This window comes from Globicephala melas, chromosome 15 (assembly GCF_963455315.2).
Source record: "Globicephala melas chromosome 15, mGloMel1.2, whole genome shotgun sequence".
Lineage (NCBI taxonomy): Eukaryota > Metazoa > Chordata > Mammalia > Artiodactyla > Delphinidae > Globicephala > Globicephala melas.
This window is the reverse complement of record NC_083328.1, coordinates 22,769,172-22,789,132: the sequence shown is the minus strand read 5'-3', so window position 1 is coordinate 22,789,132 and position 19,961 is coordinate 22,769,172. Positions and strand designations below refer to the sequence as shown.

The 19,961-nt window shown below is 42.6% G+C and overlaps 1 protein-coding gene across 7 annotated transcripts in view; it reads left to right on the top strand.

Moving 5' to 3' along the window:
• IQCK (IQ motif containing K) overlaps positions 1 to 19,961 on the top strand; it is a 144,870-nt gene that overhangs the window by 103,716 nt on the left and 21,193 nt on the right. For 5 of the 7 annotated variants that reach the window (XM_030847163.3, XM_030847162.3, XM_030847158.3 and 2 more), the window contains one exon: positions 2,785 to 4,523. The exons of the other annotated variants lie outside the window; for them this stretch is intronic. In XM_030847163.3, the coding sequence (XP_030703023.1) occupies positions 2,785 to 3,008 (224 nt within the window). In that variant the 3' untranslated portion in view covers positions 3,009 to 4,523. Of the gene's footprint in view, positions 1 to 2,784; positions 4,524 to 19,961 lie in introns of those variants that run through there. 7 annotated transcript variants of the gene reach the window in all.

Genomic DNA, 19,961 nt, shown 5'->3' with positions numbered 1-19,961 from the left:
CCTCTTTAAGAAGAAATATACTATCTGGAAATCTAAGGTGTCATTTTCATTTTAACTTTTTCTCTCATATCTCCCCAAACTTTAGTTCCTTCTCCATTTTAACCTGCAGAAGAAATAAAAATTTGATTAAAAGAAATCTAGTGACTTCATGCCTTGATATTACTTTCATCAGTTCTATTTTTAAGACTCACCAGTGGGTGGGGATGTTAGGATGACATCAACTTTCATACATATCTGTATTTTATTTTATTTTATTTATTTATTTAGGCTGAACTGGGTCTTCGTTGCTGTGCGTGGGCTTTCTCTAGTTGCAGCGAGCTGGAGCTACTCTTCGTCGCGGTGTGTGGGCTTCTCATTGTGGTGGCTTCTCCTTGCAGAGCACGGGCTCTAGGCGCGCGGGCTTCAGTAGTTGTGGCATGCAGGCTCAGTAGTTGTGGCTTGCGGGCTCTAGAGCTCAGATTCGGTAGTTGTGGCGCATGGGCTTAGGTGCTATGCGGCATGTGGGATCTTCCCGGACCAGGGCTCGAACCCGTGTTCCCTTCATTGGCAGGCAGACTCTTAACCACTGCGCCACCGGGGAAGTCCCATACATGTCTTTTCATTTAAAAGTTGCAAAAGTGCACAACTAGGATGTGCCTTCTGTTGAAATGCTCGAAGATCCCCTACTATTCTACCGAAATGAAAAGTAAAATAAAAAACGATTTCCTTTATGAACTGGTCTGCCCCCAAAGTTCAAATCCCCAATTTAAGATTATGTAAATGGATGCTTCCAACCATTAGTTTCATTCCATCATCTGACCGTTTAGCATCCTTCTTTGCCATTATAGAAAGCAGAATGCTTTTGTAGGATTTAGGTAAATCCACAAATGTCTGGAAGGCTCACGGCACCGGATTGGATTAAGTTTCCCATTTATCAGCTGTGTAACCTTGTGGTGGTTGCTTAATCTCTCTGTGACTCAGTTTGTATGGCAATAAAATGGAAACACTCATGTTAGTAACCACCCCATAGGGTTTTTGTAAGGATTAAATGAATCGGAATAGTGTCTGGCTGAAAAAACAAAGTGATCACTAAATAACTATTATTAGTAATGTAAATGCTCAACATATGGCTAATATACATTGTTATTAAGAATATGGGGGGCTTCCCTGGTGGTGCAGTGGTTAAGAATCTGCCTGCCAATGCAGGGAACACGGGTTCGAGCCCTGGTCCGGGAAGATCCCACATGCTGCGGAGCAGTTAAGCCCGTGTGCCACAACTACTGAGTCTGAGCTCTAGAGCCCGCGAGCCACAACTACTGAGCCTGCATGCCACAACTACTGAAGCCCGCGCGCCTAGAGCCCGTGCTCTGCAAGGAGAAGCCCCTGCAATGAGAAGCCCACACACCGCGACGAAGAGTAGCCCCAGCTCGCTGCAACTAGAGAAAGCCCGCGCACAGCAACAAAGACCCAGTTCAGCCTAAATAAATAAAATAAATAAATAATAAAATTTAAAAAAAACCAAAAAAAAGAATATGGGCTCTGGGATCTGAATGAACCGAGTCCTGCCTCCTACCATCAGTGGTCAGGGCAAGGCACTCATCCTCTTGAAGCCGTTTTCTCCTCTGTTATGTGGGGACAGTTAGGGCCCATCCCAGAGGGCTCCTGTGAGGATTAAATAATATTAAATACCATGTATCCTATTAAATGATCCTTGGCACAAAGTGAGTGATCAATAACTGGTGACTGATTTTAGTAATATTTTTTAAACTGTCAAGAAAAACAAAAACAAAATGTACGCCAGGTAATTTACCTGCAGCAGTGGTTCTCACTCCTGGATGCAGGTTAGAATCCCCTGGGGGAAATTTACAGGGATGTGTCAGGCCAGAGGCCAGAGAAAGGGATTACATGTGTTTATTCTTAGTAGTGGATTTGTTGTAACCACATCAGCAAAATCCTGATACTATGGATTACCTGCAAGATTCCAGTAATAGCTTTGGATTCAAAATCTTCCTTTGCAAGGGTTCTTCTCACTAATGCAATATCATCTGGATTAAAATTCAGGGGATCTGAGTTCCTGGCCCAACTCTGCAATTTACCAGCTAGATGGGCCTTGCTCTCTTCTTTGAAAAGTGGAAGAAGTGAGCCAGGAAATCTATAAAACAGGAAATCTGATAGGTGTTTGCTGTAGAATCTCCTGCCTCCTGGGCAAAGAGGCCTATTGTTGGGCAAATCCAAACCTTGGAAAACTATTGCTTTTGTCTTGGTGGTGGTTGTTGGATTTGGGAGTTTGGTCTCAAGATCGAAGGCAAAAGCAATAGATGGGGAACATTCTGTGCTTTGCTGGAGAGAGTGGGGTGAGATAGTGAGAGCCAGAGAGTAACTGGGGAGGGGAGAAGAGGGAAGGGTAGCCTGGGTATTTGGCACTTTAGGAGAATTTTGGGGGGAAGAGTAGGGATGTTTAAAGGCAGTTTCTCTTTGGTCATATATTTGAGGAGTGGGAAGCATATTTCCTAGATTGAGGGCTTTCCTATCACCACACCTGGGTCTGTCACACCCAGGGGTGACTTTCTGAATGAAAATGGAGCTTACAGAGGAAGGGTGATGGGAAATCTCTCCTGCCATGGTGTGCAGCCTGCAGGACAGCGTTACCTCTATCCTTAGCTGCCACCCCTGGGTGTCTGCAGAGATCCACGGTCCTTATGAAAGCCTCATGAGTGCCTACCACGTACCTTAAATATATTATTATATCTTTAATCTTCACAACAAATGGAATGAGCATAAACTATTATCACCCCTATCTTTCAGGAGAGGAAACTGTCTCAGAGGTTAAGTCACTTGGTTTTGGTCAACAGCTGCTAAAGAGCAGAGCTGAGGACATTTACAACTTTCCACAACATCATACTGCCTTGCTGTTCTCACACCCTTCCTTTCCACCAGTCCATGAATGGGTAGGCTGTGGGAGAGGTCTGGAATCCATGCTCTCAAAAGTGCAACAGAAGTTCAATGCAGAAACGAAGGTCACACCATAAAAAGCAATGAAGGACTGATACATGCTCGAACGTGGACGAACCTTGAAAACTGAAAAACTTGAAAGCTTGCTAAGTGCAAGAAGACAGACACAAAAGACCACATATTATACGATTCCATTTATGTGAAATGTCCCCTATAGGAAAGTCTATAGAGATAGAAAGTAGATTAGTGCTTGCCTAGGGCCAGGAGGCTGAGGGAATGGTCGTGATAGCTAAAAGGTATGGGGATTCTTTGGGCGATAATGAAGATGTTGTAAAATTGATCGTGGTGTCGGTTGCACCTGTCTGTGAATATACTAAAAACCATTGAATTGCGTACTTTAAATGAGTGAATTGTATGTTATGTGAGTTATATTTTCATAAATCTGTTACATAAAATAAAAATGAAGGCACAGACTACCTCACATCCATAAAGATGGATACTATCAAAAAATAGAAAATAACAAGTATTGGTGAGGATGTGGAAGAATTGGACCCATTATGCATTGTTAGTGGGAATGTAAAATGATGCAGATAAAGGGTTCCTTAATAAATTTTTAATTGGAATTACCATATGATCCAGCAATTCCAGTTTGGGGTAAATACAAGAAAGAGAGCAGAGACTCAATGAGATGTTTGTATACATATGTTAATGGTAGCATTATTCACGGTAGCCAAAAGGTAGAAGTAACCCAAGTGTCCATCAGTGGATGAATAGATAAGAGATATGTGGTATGTCCATACAATAGAATATTATTCAGCCTTAAGAAGGAAGTTCTGACACATGCCATAATGTGGATGAACCTTGAGGACATTATGCTGAGTGAAATAAGCCAGTCACAAAAAGGCAAATACTGTATGATTCCACTTAAATGAGATACTTAGAATATAGTGGTTGCCACGGGCTGGGAGGAGGGGAGAATGGGGAGTTTTTGTTTAATGGGTACAGAGTTTCTGTTTTGCGAGATGAAAAGAGTTCCAGAGATGGATGGTGGTGGTGGTTGCACAATATGAATGTACTTAATACCGCTGAATTGTGCACTTTAAAATGGTTAAGATGGTAAATTTTATATTATGTGTATTTTACCACAATAAAAAAAATTAGGAGGAAAAACAATGAAGGCACAGACCCCAAATTACCTCATGGATCGCTCCCTTACCTCCATCAGGCTCTGCTTAATGTCATCTTCTCAGTGTGCCCTCCCTGACCCCCCGACCCCCATCCCTCTGCCCTGCTTGTCCCCAACTAGCATGTTATCTACAGGGTGATTCAAAAAGAACTGACTGGGCTTCCCTGGTGGCGCAGTGGTTAAGAATCTGCCTGCCAATGCAGGGAACACGGGTTCGAGCCCTGGTCTGGGAAGATCCCACATGCTGTGGAGCAACTAAGCCCGTGAGCCACAGCTACTGAGCCTGCGCGTCTGGAGCCTGTGCTCCGCAGCAAGAGAGGCCACGACAGTGAGAGGCCCGCGCACCGCAATGAAGAGTGGCCCCCGCTTGCCACAACTAGAGAAAGCCCTCACACAGAAACGAAGACCCAACACAGCCAAAAATAAATTAATTAATTAATTAAAAAAAAAGTGGAAGTGTAGCAGTTACATAATAAGAATATAATATCTTTAAAAAAAAAAAAAAGAACTGACTGCTTCCAAACTTTTGTTACAACATGCATGGGCACAGATTAAGAACTTGGTGTCGGTGCCAATTCTTCTTTGCAGCTTTGGAGAAATAAAGAAATGTGTGATTGCCCTTCAACCCTGGCTGCAATAGAGAATCTGGGACAATGCCAGCTCCAGGATGGCTGGGTGCCCCGTGTCCTCTGTTTGTTCCGGTGGCTACATGTAGAAGATCTGTTATGTTGTAATTGCTATGTTAGTTCCTTAACAAATTGTCTTTGACTATGTGATGTATTTAATTGTATTTAGTCACCGATTAATAATTATTTAAGTTTTTAATTCTTTTGAATTGCCCAGGATTTTAATGATTTATTTTGTTTATTGTTTGTGTGACTGCACTAGAATATGGAAGCTTCCTGTGGCAGCTTGGATGATTTTTCCTTTCTGTGTCATTCACCGCTCTATCCCAACTCCTAGCACAGTGCCCGGCATGTATGTGGTAGATGTTCAAGAAACATTTGTTGATTAAATGACTGAATCTGTGTTACACAATACCCTTCCCAAATCATCCAGCTTGGTAAACACCCTATGGACAAAGTCAATCTAAGGTAAACAGAACTGTTTCCAAGCAACCAACCAGATAAATAAAAGGAAATATATTATCCATCTTTTCTAAAATAATAAAAAGGACTGTTCACATTCCTGTGTGCTTACTATGAAGCAAGCAATGTTCCAAGCACATCTTTAGTAGGAACTCAGTCTTCTCAGCAGCCCTTTGAAGTAGGTACTGTATGGTCTCCATTTTATAGATGAAGAAACTGAGGCACAGAGAGGTTGAACAATGTACCCAGGGCCACCCAGCAAGGAAGTAGCAGACTGGGCAGCTTGGGAGTCCTTCCTCTTCCCCACTTCCGATGCCGCAATGCACAGATGTTATTTATGGAGTTAAGCTCCAGAGAAATCTGTTGGTGTTTTGTTTCATGCGAAATCCATCAGGACCCAACCTCTGATTAAGTTGCTGAGAGCGTGAAGCACATGTTCCTTTACGCCTGTTAACCTGGTTTAAAGGGCAATGGTCCTACCCATCTAATTGTCCCGCCTTCTCTCTATAAGTGCCAGTCCAACCCTGTTGATGCATGGTATTCACCGTGAGGATCTGAATTTAGGATCTGAGCAGCTAAAGTCTCTTGCCAATTTTCAGATTTGTCTCTCATTAGTCCAGGACATGGAAAATTTTAGAGGTATAGAGCTATGGAGGCTAGATGTTAAGAAGGACAGACTGATTCCTTTTAGAATAACTTAAAAACCGTCCCTTTATCAAAGTAATACATTCTCATTTTGCAAAATACAGAAAAGTATCAAGAGATAAAAAAAGGGTATCCACCATGCTGTCACTGATAATACTTTGGTGTATAGAAAGACTTTTTAAAAAGTGCTTTATTTTATCCCGTGAGCAGGAGGGAGGTAGAGGAGACTGAGTCTGTTGTATGTGCTCTACTTTCACCATGTGTCTTGGAGTTGCCCTCATTTGCTTTTCGTGGCATCTGAAGGCTTGTCATTTAAGAGGTTTCAGAGTGACCTTTGAAGCTGTCCAAGTGAGCCGCTAATAGCGGCAGCAAGAGTACTGGGCCTGGAGTCCCAAGATTTATATTCAAACCCTAATTGGAAGCTTCCTAGCTGTGTATCTTTGAGCAAAGCACTTAACCTTCCTGATCTTCCATCTTCTAACTTTAAAATGAAATTAACACCCTCCTAAAAGCCCAACTGAGAGGCAAGGTTATTTGAGTTAAATAGACTTGAGCTAATGCTCACCTATAAATTCTCACTGGCTGTGTGACCTTGAGACAGTTACTTAACCTCTCCGACCTTCCATTTCTTCATCAGTACAATAGAAATTATAAAAGTATTCCCCTCACTGGATCCTAGAGAAACCCATATGAGACAGTGCGTGTAACACGTTTAGTCCAATACTCACAGACAGTAGGGATTCAATAATGATCAATTACTATTGTAAATCGTACAATTTATGAATCATGTTAGAGCAGTGTTTTTCCCACTGTGGATGGTGAAAACAATTAGTGGGTTGCCACATGCATTTTTAAAAATGAAAAAATCTCAGTTCTTACATTTAAGTCTTTAATCCATTTTGAATTTACTTTTCTATATGGTGTGAGAAAGTAGTCCAGTTTTATTCTTTTAAATGTAAGACCTGGAACCATAAAACTCCTAGAAGAAAACATAGGCAGTACGTTCTTTGACATCAGTCTTAGCGATTTTTTTTGGATATGTCTCTTCAGGCAAGGGAAATAAAAGCAAAAATAAACAAATGGGACCACATCAAACTAAAAAGCTTTTGCACAGAGAAGAAAACTATCAATAAAACGAAAAGGCCGCCTACTGAATTGGAGAAGATATTTGCAAATGATATATCTGATAAGGGGTTAATATCCAAAGTATACAAAGAACTCATACAACTCGACATCAAAAAAACCCCCAAACATTTAAAAATGGACAGAGGATCTGAATAGACATCTTCCCCATGTACCAACCAGCTTTAGGTCAAGATAGGTCAAGATTCCATTATTCCTGAAGGCTCCGCCATGCCCCATCCCAATCAATCCACCCCGCCTACCTCATCTTCCTGACCTCTCACCCCCTGCCCCCCAGGTAATCACTGTTTTGGTTTCTATCATCCTCGACTAGTTTTACCTGTTTTTTGATCATCATTTAAATAAAAGTCTTTTATATCTGGCTTGCTCACTCCACATGTTATGTGATTCAGCCATCTTGGTTGTATCAGTAATTTGTTCTTTTCCACTGGTGGTATAGTATTCCTTTGTATGAATATACTACAGTTGTTTATCACTCTACTCTTGATGGATATTTGAGTTGTTTACAGTTTTTAGTTATTATGAATAAAACTGCTATGAGCATTCCTGGTGGATATCTAAGAGTATCTCTTGAGTGTACACCTAGGAATAGAATTCCTGGATCATGGTCCATTAGATCTTTTTACAAAAATAAATCCCCATATGAGAAATGTTTCCAGCAAACGGTGCCAAGAAAAAATGTAGCTCCCCTTGGGGAAATGGTTTGCTTCTTCCCTAACTTCTCCTTTTTGCCTAGTCTGCCAGGAAGCTCAGAGTTCAATTTAAACCTCATTTATAGCAACTTACTGACTCTTCTTGGTTAGCATATCTAAATTCTCCATTTCTCTTCAGACTTGGTTTTCTTTTTTCTATTTTTATTAACTATATATTTTTTGTAAATTATCCGAAATCCTTTTAGGGAGGAAGCAGGATATAAATACATTCAGGAAGAAAACAGGTATTTGCCTTGTTTACAGCACAAAGAGGTTGTGAATCTCACATGAGATAATGTACATGAGAGAACATGAAACACTGAGAAGCCCGGCCCGGAGGAGTTGTCATTAGTGTGTATTCGACTCTTGAGGAGATGTGAGCTTTATCAGCTTTGTAGAAAAGGAGAATACTGCTGGCACTTGTTTTAACAGAATTTTTAAAAATAACTTTCTTCTTAACCGATTAGAAAAGTAATACTTGCCCTTTGTGGAAAATTGAACAAAAAAGTAGATAATTCTAAGTCTCACCATCCAGAGATAACTGCTATAAAAATGTCATCTTTCTTTTTTAAAAATAACTTTATTTTGGGCTTCCCTGGTGGCGTGGTGGTTGAGAGTACGCCTGCCGATGCAGGGGACGTGGGTTCGTGCCCCGGTCCGGGAGGATCCCACATGCTGCGGAGCGGCTGGGCCCGTGGGCCATGGCCGCTGGGTCTGCGTGTCCGGAGCCTGTGCTCCGCAACGGGAGAGACTACAACAGTGAGAGGCCCGCGTACTGCAAAAAAAAAAAACAAAAAAATCTTTATTTAGATATAATTCATATATCATACAATTTAGTGACTTTTAGTATAGTCCAAGAATTTGCCACCATTACTACAATCAATTTTAGCACATCTTCATCACCCCCAGAAGAAACCCTACTCCCGTTAGCTATAAGCCCGCAAGACTCCCATTCTTTCCATTCCCAGACAACCACTAATGGACTTTCAATCTCTATAGATTTGCCTTTGTGACTGGCATCTTCACTTTGCACAGTGTTTTCAAGCTTCATCCATGTTGCAGCACATATTAATACATCATTTCTTTTTATGACTTGTATTACTCGGCTGCCATAACAAAATACCGTAGACTGGGTGACTTAAACAACAGACATTTTTTTCCCCACAGTCTGGAGTCTGGATTTCCAAGATCAAGGTGCCAGCATGGTTGGGTCTGGTGAGAGCTCTCCTCCTGGTTTGCAGAAGCTGCCTTCTAGCTGTGTCCCCACATAGTGGAGGGAGTGTTCTTGTATCTCCTCCTCTTCTTATAAGGGTACCCGTTCTATCAGATCAGGGCTCTACTCTTATGACCTCATTTAACTTTAATCACCTCCTTAAAGGTCCCATCTCCAGTACAGTCACATGTGCGGATTTAAGGCTTCAACATATGGATTTGAGGGGGATACAACTCATGGCCAGATAATATTCCATTGTATGGATGTATCACATCTATGCATCTATTCATCGGTTGATGGACATCTGAGTTTTCACATTTTGGCTATTATGAATAATGCCACTATGAACATTCATGTGCAATATTTTGTGTGGACACATGTTTTCATTTCTCTTGGGTATATACAGTAAGGAGCGGAATTCCTGGGTTATATGGTAACTGTAGGTTCAGTTGGTTGAGGAACTGCCACACTGTTTTCAGAGTGGTTGCGCCATTTTACATTCCCACCAGCAGTGGATGAGGGTTCCAGTTCTTACACGTCCTCACCAGCACTTACTATCTGTCTGTTGGACTATAGCCATCTTTGTGGATGTTAAGTGGTATCTCAGTGTGGTTTGATTTATGTTTCCCTAATGCCTAATGATGTTGAGTATCTTATCAGGTGCTTATTGGCCGTTTGTATAACTTCTTTGGAGAAATGTCTACTCAGATCCTCTGCCTTTTTTTTTTTTTTTTTTGCGGTACGTGGGCCTCTCACTGCTGTGGCCTCTCCTGTTGCGGAGCACAGGCTCTGGACGCGCAGGCTCAGCGGCCATGGCTCACGGGCCCAGCCGCTCCGCGGCATGTGGGATCTTCCTGGACCGGGGCACAAACCCGTGTCCCTTGCATCGGCAGGCGGACTCTCAACCACTGCACCACCAGGGAAGCCCTCCTCTGCCTTTTTAAATTGGATTGTCTGTCTTTTATTGAGTAGTAAGGATTTTTTAAAATGTATTTTAGACACAAGTCTCTAATCAGAGATATGTTTTGCAGTTGCATGGGTTGTCTGTTAACTTTCTTGAAAGTGGTGTATTTTGAAGCATGAAAGTTTTAAATTTTGTTGATGTCCACTTTATTTTTTCATTTGTTCCTTGTGCTTTTGGTGTCATATCTAAGAAATCACTGTCTAATCTATTGGACCATGGACCATGTCTAAACCACTTTTTTCCACTCACTTTTTTTCAAGAGCTTTATGGTGTTAGGGATTTTATTTAGGTCCTTGACCCATTCTGAGTTACTCTGTGTATGTGGTGTAAGTTAAGGGTCCACCTTTATTCTTTTGCCTGTGGATGTCCAGTTGTCCTGCAGCATACGTTGAAGAGACTATTCTTTCCCCCATTGAATGGTCTTGGCACCCTTGGTGAAAATCAGTTGACCATAAATGTAATAAATAAATACATAAATTTAATAAGTAAGTGTTCACTTCTGGATTTTCAGGTCTATTCCATTGATTTATATACTTAACCTTATGCCAGTACCACCCAGTCTCAATTACCGTTGCTTTTAGTAAGTTTTTAAATGGGAAAGTGTGAGTCCTCCAACTTTGTTCTCTTTTTTCAAGACAGTTTTGGCTATCCTGGGTCCCTTGAACTTCCAGTTGTCATCTTTCATGTCAATCTTTCTGAAAATGGATCTCTATCTTTAAGTTTACACTGGAGAGATCATACTTCATAGCAGTTATTTTCATGTATCCTTGCTTTTTTCACCTAGCTTTACATGGTAAACATATCCCCGTATATTATAAACTTATTTTACATGATGAGCTACATAATTTTTTTCTTATTGGTAACTTCTTTCTAAGTTTCACCATTATAAATATTGCTGCCATGGCTGCCTTCATTCCTAAGAGAATTTAATTTCATTTGTGCAGCTATTGAAGATATTTTTACATATTGAAAACGTCACTCTTTTAATTCAAACTTTTAGATGATTTCCTGAGGAGCAGTAGAATAGGGACAGGCAAATGAGGTGTCAAATCCCACATTTGCATCTTAGAAAAGTCACTTACCTTTCAGAGCCTCAGTGGTCTCATCTGAAAATTGGAGATAATAATACCTTCAGAGACTCGTTTTGAAGGTTAAAGACAACGTAGGGATATATGACCTTGTACAACACCTGACATATTGTAAGAACTCAATAAATAGTACTTATAATGATTATTATTATTTTCATCATTGTTGTTGTTATTGTTGCTAGCTATATTAAAGTTGCAACAGGCAGCGGAAATGGAGCGGTCTACCTGTGAGGAAATGGTGAGGTGACGTTCATGTCTTTCCTATCAGCCTGGGAATTGCGGTCAGAATGAGTAGACATTAAATGTTTTCTCACATCAGCCAAAGAGAAGTGTTTCGATATCATGCACCAAATAAATGTCCATATTCCTAAATATTTGTTTGTTTCTAATATCAGTGTCTTAGGATCGTTTCCCAGCAATGGCTGTGAGAGGGTTTAACCCAATTCATGTAACTCTTGAAGATATTGTTTGCATATTGAAAACACTTATCTTTCAATTCAAACATATATTATCTCCAAGAGAGCATGGCTGTGTCTGGCACGTTCGTCATTTTCGGTCTTTGAGTCAACAAACACAATAGGTGCTGGCAAAGGAAGGCAAGAAGGAAGGCGTCAGACCCCAAGTTATATTTTGTTATATTTTGCCTAGGAAACGAGGCAAACAGCGGTTTGAACCCTGACGAGGACCGCCATTTATTAAGCACCTGTTGCATCTGCTGTGTGCCAGGCGCTCTTCTGGCGGATTTGTGTATGTGATCTCAGTTAATGTATTTAAATATCAAGATTGCCCTGTGCAATAAGATCCGCAAGGAGCCCAGTTTTATAGGTGAGGGAACAAGCTTTGAGAGGGTTAGCGACTAGGCCAAGGGCATGCTGGTAGTAAGTGCTAGAGACTGGATGCAAATACTTGCCTCTCCGATACTAAAGTCTGGGCATCCCCACTGACTTGGAGAATCCTTTATATTGCTGGAAAAGATGTGTGTCCTTTTGACAGTCTGGAGTCTGAGAGAGAAAGGCCTGGGGGCTTCCAAAGGAAGCTAGAGTAGGGTTTCATTCGTTGGTTCAGCCAAGATTGATCGAGCGCCTGCTGTGGGCGCAGGACTGGACCTGCCAGATGCTGGAGGTTCAGTGGAGAACATAAGCCAACATGTTGTTCTACTCGAAACTCAAGCCTAGTGGGGAAGCCAGACACTATTCCAATAATCACGTGAATCCACGATTACAGACTGTGACGAGTGCTCTGAAGAAGTTCAGGCTGCCTCGAGAGACTTCAGCAGGGGGTTTGAATAGGTTCCCCTAGAAATTAACTAGATGTGAATGGCAGGGAGGGCTTTTGGATGAGGGAAGGATGGAGGCAAAGACCCTGAGCCTGGAAGGGGGACTGAAAGAAGGCCTGAGCGATGAGAGCAGGGTGTGAGGCACCGGGGAGCTGGGAGGGAGCAGTGGCCTCGGGGGACTTTGGGCTTGATCCTGAGGGCAGCAGGGAGCCTTTAAAGGGCTTTAGCAGGGCAGTGGCATCATCAGATGGGCTTTATAGAAAGATGAGCATGGCTGCAGGTGGGAGATGGATCCGATGACCTGGTAGCAGTGGAACTGGACAGAAGTGGATGGGTTTAGGAGACATTTAGAGGGTAAAAATGACTAGATGATATGAGTGATCCTTTCTAAGAAGTAGTTTTGTTTGGGGGTCAGTAAGTTTCTCACCAATGTCAGGGCTTGAAAAATTCAAATTTTCTTTTCAGTACACCAGTGGGCTTCCTATTAGAAAGAACTCTGTAGTTGAAACTCTTGGAATGTTACTTCCCATCTCCTTCTTTTAAGGTTTGATAAAGTTGGCTTCGTCATCGGGGTTTCTTGACTGGACCCCTGTCTGCCTCGCGTTCTGGACCAACTACCAAGATAATGAGTGAATACTGCCCCAGTCCCTAGTTACAGATTGAAATAGTTTCTCAATTAATTATTAGCTTGTTACACTCACAGAGGAGCTATATAAAAATAAACTGGAGGATCTGTTTCCATTTCACTTAAAGGCAGCATTCAATATACAGGGCTTCTGCCAGTCTGAACTGGATGAGAACTGTTTATAACCCGAGTTCATTCAAAATGCCTGGGATATTTCTAAAGGTTCAGTCTTGGCAGCAGCAGCTGAGAATGCGGAGATAAATAAAAAAGTCATAAGACACGGCTGACAGGGTTCTTCTGTGTTCATTCACACCCCTGACTCCCTAGGCTTTTGAAGACGCAGAATTTAGAGGACAGCCTACTAGATGGTGGCTATTTAAGCTGCTGTGCTAAATCTCCAATCTTGATGCTAACGCGAAATGGAGCTACCCTTGTAAATTCAGATGTAAAAAGAAAATACTAATAGATGTATAAACACATGAGTATGACGTAAGCTCACTTACATAATTTAAAGAAAATTTGTTTTAAAAAAGCATATTTTCCAGCTTTTCTACAGCCACTGCATTGCCTATATAATTAAGAAATAATTTTATTGAGCATTTACCATGTGCCAGGCAATGGGTACCATCTCATTTCACACTCGCAGTCTCCTGAGAGGAAGGTCTTACTGTCCCCATTTTATGGGTGAGGGAGCTGAGGCTTCAAAGAGGTTAAGAGACTTGCTCAGGTCACCCAGTTGGTAAATGATGGTAAAAGCCAAGTCGCCTGGCTCCAGAAGGTGTGCCCTGAGCAACTAAGCTGTGCTCCAATGGCCCCATTTCTTCCCCTGTTGGAGCGTCAGTTTCCCTCATCTGTGAAAAACATGGCTTTTATTAAATGTCTCTCTTTCCAGAAATCAAGATCCTTTCCAGGGTCAAAACTTGATGTTGAGATTCTGTTTTAATATAACTATTGTTGTCACTTCCAGCACCAAATGTTTCCATTTAAAATGCTGCCTTCCAGGAGACTTCGCCCTGAGTTTACATTGTTTAGAAGTCAACAACAGTAATTACTGCACGTTCAAGACTGTCACATCTGCCCCAGTGCCTTGTGGCTTCCAAGTTGGCTCAACTTTCCTCAAAATAACACAGCCCAACATCTGGCACAGTTAAGAAAGGGGGGTAAACATACCAGACTATTGACATTACCCTCTACACGTCAACATTTCTTTCTTTTTAGAAAGAAAATCTTCCATGACATATTCTTCCAGTGGGGACGTGGAGGGTTTTTTTCATATTTTTTTTCTATATTCTTCAGATTTTCTATAATGACTATGAACAGATTTTATAATTGAAAAATAATCTTATTTTAAAAATTCAGTCCAGTAAAAACAGAAAAAAAAAAAAAAAACCTTGGTAATATATATTGTACACTCCCCTACCTCCTAATTGGAAAGTATACAACCTGACTTTAAGCTCTGTTGGATTATTCTGGGTGGTGATAAGGGACCCCAATTCATACTCTGCATTAGTATGACATGATGGTTAAGACCATGGATTTTGGACTCAGACCAGGCTTAGAGTTCTGGCAGGGCCATTTATTTAGCTCTGTGACCTTGGGCAAGTTGCTTAGTGTCTCTGAGCCTTAATTTTCTCATTGGTAAATGGGAATAATGATAGCATCTACCTCCCAGAGTGGCTGGGGTGATTAAACAAGATGATAAATTTGTGTAAAGCCCTGAACATAATGTCTAGCATTCAGTAAATGCAAATTTTCTACTTAATAGTGTGATACGGTTACTAATCTGTTTCAAGTGTGGAGCCCTCAGGGACTGTCAGGCACCTTAGACTCTGCCCTGGATCTGAATGAAAACGTCCTCAGATTTTGATGCCTATTCTCTTCCTCCCCATTTTCCTATTTTATTTTATTTATTTAATTTAATTTAATTTAATTTTTTGTTGAGGTCAAACTCACAGACAGCAGGGTGCCCTAGTCCTAAGTGTGCAGCACAGTGAACTTCTCTGTATGCACACACCACGTAACCAGCACCTGGATCAGGATGAAGAAGGGTCACCACAGAATAGTTTTGCTTATTCTCAAACTTCACATAAATGGAAAGAGTATGGACTCTGTGCCTGGCTTCTTTTGCTGGCTGTTACATCTGGGAGAGTCAACCAAACTGTTGAGGGCAGCAGTAGTTTCCTCTTTTTCACTGATGTGTAGTATGCTTTCCTGTGAATAGTATCACAATGTGTATACCTCTTATTGATGGACACTTGGGTTGTATCCAGTTTTTATGAACATTCTTGTATATGTTTTTTGGTGGATGTAAACTCACTTCATTTGAGGATTAGCCAGGAGTGGAACTGATGGGCCTGAGAGTATATACATAATACTTAATTTGGCAAGATCCTGCCAAATCATTTGCTAAAGTGTTGGCACTGTTTCCCATCCCCACTAGCGATGCCTGAGCATTAAGTTGTCCTGCATCCTCACCGACACTTAGTATGATGAGTCTTTTTCATTGTAATCATCCTGGTGGGTGTGTAGTGGCTGTCTCACTGTGGCTTTAATTTCTTTGATGCACACCTTTTTAGGTGCTTACCAGCCATTGGGACACAAATTCATTTCTAAACTCAGTTATGCTCTGAGGAAATCTGGTAGCTCAGCTTGCCCGAATTACGCTTTAAGGATGGACACACACGCTCCGAGAGAGGTCTCAGAGACACTCCTGCAACTAAAACAGCAGAGTTTGGGGCACACATTCCAAAACATCTACACTGGCTTCTTCTGCTTACTTTCAGATCCTTGGCCATGTTTGATAGCTGAGCTTGCAAGATAACTAACTAACGTTCAGATGATGAGTGGCATGTTATAAGTTTTAAAAGATGCTAAGTGAACTCTTTAGCCGCATTTCAGCCTGTATTTCTACAGGCCACTCAGGGGAAAAGAAGTCACATTTGTTGAATACCTACAACGTACCAGTCCCTGCACTGGGCACATTCGGTACATTATCTCCCTAATCTCATAAGGACTCCGTGAGGTCGAGATTATTTTACTTAGTTCAAACGAGGAAATGGGGTTGGGGCTGGGGTCACCCAGCTAGCAGATGGCAGAGCCAGGATTTGAACACTGGGTCTGCTTGACACCAAAGGCTACCCTTCTGTGAGCAAGCAAACTGAGGGGGAAACATTACTTTTCTACCAATTCCCCAATCAGAAACTATTCCTAGCATACATTTCATTAATATTTTTTCAGTGGTCACCTCTACTAAGGCAACTTCACCCTTGAGTGGATCTCTCCCTGGGGTCTCCCAACAGTGGGTCTGCTGATACTGGGAGGCCAGCTCCCCTGGGACTCCCCAGCTCCCGACCTCTCCTCCTCCCTGCCTCTCCCCACCTCTGCGGTCTGCCTGACCGCAGTAACACCGTGTACACGTTGATGCCCTGACAGTCTGTTTATCTTCTGTCTGGTATATTTTCTGGTAATTCTTTTAGAAAGTTTTCCCCAATGGTATAGCGATGCACGTGGACGGTAGACATTTGGGAAAACAAAAATTCACCCATTTCTTTTTAATCGTTTTATCTATATTTAGTTTTTTTAAGAGTTGAAATGCTGGGCCACCACTTAGTTGTGAGTGTAATTTTATTTTTTACAGGGTAGTCACATTTAAAGGATGTATTATGAACATCTCACTCAGGACTAAACATAAAATGGGAATCACTTGTTTTCGAGAAAAATAAACTTTTTTTTCAGAAAAGCAAGAGGGAAAACAAGGGCAGAGATGACTGAGTGAAAGAACCTGGCTTCCACTTTACCTTTGGAGCCATCAGCTTTGTTGGCTTTCAACACCACCAGACAGAAGCCACAGTGTCCCCCTTGGAGACATTGTTCACTTTTGGAATGGAGCAATTTAAAATTTGCATCATCAAAATTTATAGGAATTTTGTAAATTCCACTGTCGTTTGCTCTTGGCAGGACTCCTTGTTCCTTCAAACTTTGCAAGAGCACATTTTGAATGGTTTCATCCTATTTTATCAAGTTTATAAATTATCAGGGATCTACTCATCCCACAGGTGTTGGGCGTTTTGGTCGTTCCTAAACTGTCTCTGTGGGAAGAGATGTGGGAGCAGCACCTTTTGTTGCATCTTCATTACAGAAATCTTCATCTCCCTGGGGAGAGAGACCGCGACCCTGTGGAGGTTAAGGGCATGAGTGCAGGAGCCGGACAGCCCACAGTGTGACCCCAGGCTCCTTACCTAACCTGCGTGCCTGTCTCCTCATCTGTACGGTCATCGGGGAAAATAACAGCACGCACCTCACTGCCACTTCATATGCGCGAAGCGCCCAATAAGTACCATAGAAGTGTTGTCTTTTTACCCGGAATCCTAAAAACTGGGTGCTAATTGGATAAAAATATATTTTAAGCAATATCTATCTATCTGTCTGACTTGAGGGTGTGAGCCAGTCTCTTTGTAACCCCAGGACCCATCTGTGTGATGGAGTCACATTTACTGAAGCAGCTTCTCTCTTTGGTGCGTAAGCATCTCTAATTCCCTGTTAATTTTCCTGCCTCCCCCTCTGTGAGCTTCTTGAGGTCAAAGACTGTGCCCTGAAAATAGTAATAGCTAATATGTAGTGTGTGCTTCTCTGGATCAGACTCAGTGCTGAGCACTTTGCGTGTCTCGCCCCTCCCGGGCCCTCAGGAGGCAGGGCCCCGCTCAGAAGTGGGCCCTCAGGAAACAGGCACTGAGTGACAGCTGAGTGATAGAGCGCTCTTTCCCAAACTTGTCACATCGGAAGGATCACTCAAAGCGCAGAGGTGGTGGGTGCTGATTCCCACTCACTCATCGAGATTCTGATTATCAAGGTTTGAGGCAGGGCCCAGGAATCTGTATTTTTGCCCCAGCTGGTCCTTTGTGCCGAGGCCACATCTGGGCAACACTGAATGAGTAGCTGGATGACGCTGTGGTCCCTGAATTTCCTCCCTATGTCTTAGGCAGCTTCTCTAGCCATGTCTGGGGTTCTCAGCTCTGTCACTGAGTGACACAGGAGAGCGCGGGGGGCAGTGGAGAGGAGGAGAGCGTAAGCGGGTCTCACTAGTATGCAAGACCTTTCTTGTCACGCTGCCTTTAACTGAAGCTGGAGGGCTGGTGCATCACTCTGGGATCTTCCTCTCTCTCAAGGTCTTCCGTAACTGGCTCCGCACCAGTCCGCCAAGGGGTACCAGGACAGCATAGGGCCATGGAGGCAGCCGTGTGTTGGTGCTGGAAGCCAACCACAGTGATGTCTCCAAACTAAGGTGGAAACTGGGGTCTTTCATCTCACTGCCTGCTCCCCTCCACTGCCTCTTCCCTTGCTCCTTCCTTCTACTGAATAACCTGCCTGTGCAAGGTTCCACCGAGACCTGGAGGAGAAAAACCACTAAGGAGAGACGTTATCTGCTTCTTAATTTTTAGCAAAGTAATCCTTGTACATGGTTCCCGTGGTTACGGGTATATAGGATAAAACAGGAGGATGAATGAACGTCATCCCTGTCACCCTCTTCTATGGTAGTCACTTTGAGCTCTGAGCTGTTCCTCTGGGTGGTTAGGGTTAGGGAAAAGTTTAGACACTATCTCCTGATTTCCTGATGTGACAGATGAGAATTAGCTCACTTAAATCCCATCCCCCCCCTCCCAAAAGAGTTAAATTGCTCTTTCCCGTTCCTTAATTAGTTGACTTTGTAGTTTCAAGTTACAGACAACCATCTTTATTTCTTCTTACCTTTTCTTGGGAGGAGATGAAATAAACGTATAATAGCGACCATAAAACACAGATAGCTATAAAGCAAACACTCAGGTAACCACCATACCAGTTAAGGAAGTGTAACACTGTGAACACTTTTAAGGCTCCCCCTCCCACCATGAAGCCACTTACCCTAACTTCTGTGATAATCGTTCTCTTGCTTTTATTTAGATTCTCTTCATCTTTATATGCAACCCTCTACATTTAGATTTGCTAGACATAGAGTCACACTGTATGTATTATTCTGTGCCTTGCATCTTTTTCTTCAATACCGTAAGCTAAGGTAAGCAGACACGGGTAGCTGTGGTTCGTTCGGGTTCAGTGCTGTGTACTCACTGTTCCAGTAAACCACAATTTATTTATGCAGTCAGCTGGTGATGGATTTTTGGGCTGTTTCCAGTTTTCTGCTATCATGAACATCCTCACTGATGTCTGCCAGTAACGTGTGCAAGGGCTTCTCCAGGGGCTGGATACAGGAATGGAATCGCTGCATTGTGGGGAATGTACATGCTCAGTTTCACTTAATATTGCCAGTTTTCCAGTGTGTTTGCACCGGTGGGCAGTCCCCACCTCCAGAGATTCTGACTTGATTGGCTGGGGTGGGGCTGGGCACCCGGAGTGTTCAGAGTTCCAGGTGATTCCATCATGAGGCTTCACAACACCTTTACTTCCAGTCCATCAACTCTAGTTAGTGTCTTGACTCTCCAACTTGAAGGAGTGTCCCCAGCATCCCTTTCTACTCTCCTCCTTCGAGACTTTTGTATAATGATCTGAAAGAGAGAGGGGCTTTTTCCCAGGCAAGGTCAAAATCTAGGTGTGGGGAGGAGGGCCTCAAGGCATGACAGGATTGGACAAAGGAAAGGCATGCAGGTGAATTCTTCCTTCCAGCAGGGTTGAGGAACTAAAGAAAACCCAAGGCTTGGGAACTCCTCCCATCAGCCAATTCCTCTTTCCTTCCACGCTACCAGTAGCCTTAAGTGTCTGTCTGCCAGTTGTAGGCCAGAGAGAATGTCATTCAAATGGCTTAAGTTTTGAGACCTTGAGACTCCTGTGAACTGCTCTGAGGGTCTTTGCATTCACGTTTCCTTAAGGGACTCCAACCACGGTTTGGGTTTCTTGACCCTTAGCAAGAAAGATTCTTGACCCTGAATCTTAGCAACACACAGCTTTGAATAAATACTGATGCCCGGGCCCCAGACCAATTACATCAGAATGTCTGGGGCGAGATCCAGGTACCAACAGGTTTCAGAAGCTACCTAGGTAATTCTTAAACGCAGCCAGCATAAAAAACCAGTAGTCAGTGGGTCTCAACTTTATCTAGTGTCCATCAGAATCACCGGGGCG